Consider the following 5,613-nt stretch of genomic DNA (forward strand, 5'->3'; position numbering starts at 1 on the left):
TGGTTACTGTTGCAGCGGTGGTACTAGCAGTCGCTGGGGCTGTAGTTGTGGTGGCCGTGGTGGTGGCAGAAGACGCAGTAGTGGCAGAAGACGCAGTGGTGGCAGAACACGCAGTGGTGGCAGCTGTTGTGGCAGAAGACGCAGTGGTGGCAGCTGTTGTGGCAGAAGACGCAGTGGTGGCAGAAGACCCTGGAATCACTACGTCTATTCCAGTGTATGGCCCTTCAGGAACTTCTTCAAATCCCCACAACTCGTAAATTTCTTCATCTGTCTCTGTAGCAGTTACTGAGCTGGCTGTCGTCTGTGTCGTTTGTGGATTGAATGGGTCAAGAGGAATATCCTCAAATCCCCACAAGTTATTAAAATCAACATCATTAACAGTTTCCTGTATTGTGCCTGTGTCCGTTGCTGAGGTGCCCATTGTCTGTGTTTGCGTATCGAATGTTTCTAGCGGAACATCATCAAAGCCCCACAGATCAAATAAATCTGGTTCCTCCAAAGATCTCCTAACATGCCTTCTAATCTTTTTAGGAAACATGGGGGAACAAGCTGCGAACACCACGCACAGTCTCCCAGCAGAGTCAACGTAAACCAGTTCAAAGCCAGAATCCTGTGAACATTCTTATTAGTTTTCCACACAAAATTACATAACTTTGTTTTAACTTCTTTCGCACTTCACTTACCCTGTCTGGTAACACTGATATTTCCACAAATAATGTACTGGGGGTCCTTCGCTGTCTCACAGTGTATCCTTGATTAGTTTGAAAATCTGCCAAAGAAAGCAAACTCAAATCTCTCAGACTGAAGTTTATAATTGTGGTTCAAGCAATTACAAGCATCCTCTCATATTTGTTAGGAAAACAGAAGCTAATTAGCCAACATTAGTCATCAGATGTAACTAGATAGCTAACATCTTACAACTTAGGATCCAGCTATAGGCTATGCAGTTCTGGGCAGTAAGCCATCACTAGTAATAATATTAATTTCCTCAGTAACTAGTTACTTATAAATTTAGTTACTTAAAAAATAGTTGCATTACTTTTGTTGTCACCCTATGCTTATTTGAAATCCAACAATCTAATCACATCCTTTTCATTTTTGTAATTGTGAAGGAAACTACTTTGGAAGATGGAAACCCTTACATTCAGAGGCTGGAAACGTTCCGGTTATGATTTTAACAAACAAAACTGGATGAAAAAAATGAAGAAAAAAAAACAAAACAAAAAAAAACAAAGTCTGAGAGATTTTGGGAGAAAAGGCACAATTACCAATTCTGTAGTGAGTAGTTGAGAAGTAATATTCAAAATGTACTAGTCAAGTACAGGAAAGGACAGTTATTCTCAGGAGTTTGTCTGACCAAACCACTAACTAAAGCTGGAAAAAATAACGATGTGCAAGAATGCAATTATTTACTACTAGATCAGCAGTTATAACTTTATAAGGCAAAAATATATCATAGGATATAATAGTAGGGTAGGAGTCAACACATTCCATGCACTGTTGAGAAACCTAATGCACAAATTTATTTGCAGATTGAATGGTTTTCCTGTACCCAATCCATTTTGCTGCTGGTCAAACCCTGTCTTAGTACTTGTGCGATACCGTCATCCATGTGAAACACTGGTAATCCATTGCTTTTTATTTCTGTCTTTGTTTGTTTGTTGTAGGCTGTTGTTTTGTATTGGTATGTGGGTATTTATTGGACATGAGTCTGGAAATAAAGTTGATTGATTGATTATATCAAGGCTGTGTCTCTGATGGCCAGTTAAGGACTTGGTCCTTACCAAGCTCTCTCACTTTCTTCAGTTTTGTTTCACGAGGCAGCTTCACAGTGATGTGTGTTCTTCTACAAGTCACCAATTGTGATGCTGCCTTTGGTGATATTAGTGGATTCTCGCAGACAGCCATGCCAGTCATGTTCTCCTGCAGCAGACGGTCGAAGAAATGCAGTTTCAACGGGCGGAAACCAATTCCATCTCCAGTCTGGGGATAGATAATATTGTTATTAACTGTAGGAGGCATCTGAAGAAACATGGTCATAACTGAATTTACTTCAGAGCCAAGACTGTTTTTGTGGTCAGTTTATAGAAACAACTCCACCCATGGCACAGACTTAAATTTGAATTACTTTACATAACTGGTCAAGGGCAGCAGCGCCACCAGCCTGGAATCGCGAGACTACAGTAGGGCAGACCTAGTAACAATTCCAAAACACTGCCAACAAATCTGAATCGAATGTTGTTGCATTACCATGAAGGCTACAGCAGCACAAGGTTCAATATAAATATATAGGATACTGAATGCATCTGTTTTGCACAAAGAAAATGCATGTAGTTCAATTAACCAGGGCTCTCACACTGCCAATCTACAGGTGCTTTCCAGTTAGCTGGAAGTGGTTGAATGCTAATGTTAGCTAATTGGTTATGAAGTATGTAGTTTTACCATGAAATATGGCCCCGATATCCCTCCGGACTATCCATTGTCTCTTCAGTTTAAATCAATTGTTAAGTGTATACCCTACGTTTATACAACTTGCAACCACTTGGCTTTTGCAGATGCGAGGAATACCGTTTTTAGATGGAACCTGAGAATTAGTACTCATTACTTTGGGCAAAGTCACTAACATGTTACCTGTATTGCTGTGTAGCAGCCAGTATGAAGCTTCACCAACAACCACCACCTATGAATATGAATGGAACTGTGACACCTGTCAGGCAGTGACAACAACTGCACCCCATCTGTGGAAAAAAAATAAATAATGGAAACATTAAGTTTCTGACAGAGGTTATTCCTTTTTCTAAAAAGCAAAAACACGCTGTAGGTGGACAAATCAAACACACCTTCAAGACGCAGATTTGAGTATCGGATGAGTGAAAAGCGCAGGAAAAGTGTTCCATTACTGCAGCGATACTGTGGCCTGTTGAAATCTGATGTCTCTGGACTTATTCCACTCCCTGAAATGAGAAAGAAAAAAAAAAGAAGAATTATGTAGGAAATGATGCCAGAGGTTAAACGGGAAACGCGTTTATTTGCAGCAAAGGGCTGAATGCTGGAATCAAACCCAGGCCACTGCAGCATGGACTCAGCCTTAGTACATGGGCCACATGCTTCACCAGGTGAGCCACCAGTGTACCTCAAAGCCATGATTCTTCACTCAAATAATCTGCCTTTCACATGGATGTCAATTAACGCATTGATTGGTCGCAAGGCAGGCCAGGTAAGTGTTGAGACATGAGACGTGCAGGATTATTCTACCCAGAAATTAAAATGGGTAAATACTATAAATATAATACATTTATTTATTTTTAAGACAGTTATCAGGCCATAACTAAATGTGTAGAAACGTTTAACTTTGAAGGGTACATTGACATTGTGAAATGGCACTTTATAAATCTAAAGTAAAATGGAAACCGAAGTTACTGAATGTATAAAGTGAAAGTCTTTGCATTGAGGCCTGAGTGAATTTGTATGTAAATGAATGTAAAGACCTCATCTTCACATAAATTATTAAAACGGGCACACATTACCAGTTTTGACAGAAACATCCTTTCATATTAAAGTAGTCACAGGTTTTGGGACAATAAAAGCAAATGTGAAAAGCAATTTTAAGCCATATTGCTTATTTATGAAACATTAATCAAGTTTCTTTAACAGTTTTACAGTGCTCCTAATTCGGTCTTCACAGGTTGTTCACTGATGGAACAGTCTGAATGCCCTTATGTTTTTGAAAGGTTAGACAGAGAAAACCTGTGATCAGCGGGTCTTCACCTTGGAGGAACTTCCACACCGGTGCTGGGAAACTTCGGTCGGTCCTGTCTTCAGCAGCCGTATCAAACAGCTGCTCTTCGCCGTCAAAAAGCTCGTCCTGGCCGGCCAAATGTCCGTGTGCGTCCAGGTGGCTCTCTGCGTTGTTGAGCTGGGCTAGTGTTAATCCGATCCAAACCCAAGCCATCAGTGCGGAAGCCATGGTAGCGCTCCGGTCCGCTCGGGTTCTCTCTGCCGTCAGGTGAGACAAAGATGCCGACTGGGAAACCGGAACCGCCGCACAGCTGCGCCATTAAATCTGGTTCATTAGCGCCAAAAGCTGCACAGGTGCGTTCACGTGGAAGTCTAATTAGGCGGTGGGAAGGTGTGTTGTACTGCTGTTATGGGATTTCAAAATAAACTATAGTGTCCATGTTCATCTTAACGAAGGAATTTGAATGCCACCAGTGCAAGTGTGTGGCTCATTGATGGTTAATAAGATCCATAAGACACATACACATACTAGTGGACCAGTATGATTCTTTATGGACACACAGAGCTCGGCTGATCTCGGATGTTTGCAGGGTCCGGTTTGGTTTTAGGCCTATTATTATTATTATTATTATTATTAGTAGTAGTAGTAGTCGTAGTAGTAGTAGTGGTAGTAGTATTTGATAGCAGACCCAGACCGCCTGGGAATACCAGGTGCTGCAAGCTTCTCCTCTTTCGTCGGCAGATGGCGCTGCTCCTTTTGTCAGAAGTGGAAACTGTTTTATTTTATATCATTCCTTCATTTTACTGTTTTTTTATTGATCTCATTTTAATTTATTACATTGTTGTATTCATATGTAGCAGGAACAGGTGTATATAGCATATTCATATATTGATAGTTATGTTTCAGATTATAATTGTATTGTTTTCAGATTACGTGATAGTCATTATGCACAACTACACGTGTATGTGAAATAAGCTGTATCTACTATTTCACTTTGATTTGTATTATCAGAATTTTTTTTTCTTCTTATCTGTATTCTGTTCCTGCAGTTCAATAATTGGGATCAGTAAAGTTTTAATGTTCTTTTGGACATATTTATAATAAAACAAAAAAATATTTACGTTTTAGGTTTATTAGTGGGACAGCTTGTAGAGATTTGTTTTAACTCTGACATTACAGGACTTGTTACTTATTTGTCACGGCTAAAAAATCATATTTACATTCACTGGGATTTAATATGCCAAGAAAAAAACACGTGAAATAACCGGTGGTGGTGGACTTTGACAGGCCCTTCATACTGATTCAAAAGCATCATTCACAACCTTGCTGTGTCTCACACCGACAAAAACTTATTGTCAGAAGTGGGATTCGAACCCACGCCTCCATTCGGAGACCAGAAGTCCCATTCACAGGAAGGTTTGTCACCTTGAGTCTGGCGCCTTAGACCGCTCGGCCATCCTGACAATTGTGCTTAAACTGTGGCTAGAAGGCTGTTTGACTGCTGCTAACTAACGTTCACAGATAGTCTTCTGTTGTGTTTCTGGAGACCAACACGCTTTTAAAGTGGATGAGATTGAAAGAGAGTACTACCGAAGTCATCAGCTGAGTAAGTTAAAGTTATAACTGACGTCAGACATGTCACTGACGTTAGTTTAGCTGAAACTCATAAAACACGTCTAAATAAGCGATGCGAGTCCTTGCTTAAACTAATAATACTTGTTAGAGGGTGAAATTACAGCGTTAGCCTTTAAAGAGAATAGAAGGGAAATATAAGCACAGTCACCAAACAGACGTTTCACACTGCTGCGTAACAGTAACTATAAAAGGCATGTGTGTATGTAAGACTCTCGCTTACGGCCATACCACCCTGAACA

The 5,613-nt window shown here is 40.3% G+C and overlaps 1 protein-coding gene and 1 non-coding gene across 2 annotated transcripts in view; both read right to left on the minus strand.

Moving 5' to 3' along the window:
• The window catches only part of LOC118339494, a 10,572-nt gene extending 6,501 nt beyond the window's left edge, over window positions 1–4,071 (minus strand). Inside the window, exons 1-6 of the mRNA XM_035677173.1 lie at window positions 3,769–4,071; window positions 2,841–2,954; window positions 2,632–2,738; window positions 1,785–1,983; window positions 684–769; window positions 8–610 (exon numbers count right to left, since the gene is read on the minus strand). Coding sequence (XP_035533066.1) covers window positions 8–610; window positions 684–769; window positions 1,785–1,983; window positions 2,632–2,738; window positions 2,841–2,954; window positions 3,769–3,967 — 1,308 coding nt within the window. The 5' untranslated portion in view covers window positions 3,968–4,071. The remainder of the gene's footprint in view (window positions 1–7; window positions 611–683; window positions 770–1,784; window positions 1,984–2,631; window positions 2,739–2,840; window positions 2,955–3,768) is intronic.
• A 1,021-nt stretch (window positions 4,072–5,092) lies between these two features.
• Window positions 5,093–5,202, minus strand: trnal-caa. The gene is made up of 2 exons: window positions 5,165–5,202; window positions 5,093–5,138 (listed from the first exon to the last, which is right to left on the minus strand). It is a non-coding gene; the product is annotated as a tRNA-Leu (tRNA).
• Between the last annotated feature and the right edge of the window lie 411 nt (window positions 5,203–5,613).

Source organism: Morone saxatilis, unplaced genomic scaffold, assembly GCF_004916995.1.
Source record: "Morone saxatilis isolate NCDOM2014 unplaced genomic scaffold, NCSU_SB_2.0 Contig5, whole genome shotgun sequence".
NCBI lineage: Eukaryota > Metazoa > Chordata > Actinopteri > Moronidae > Morone > Morone saxatilis.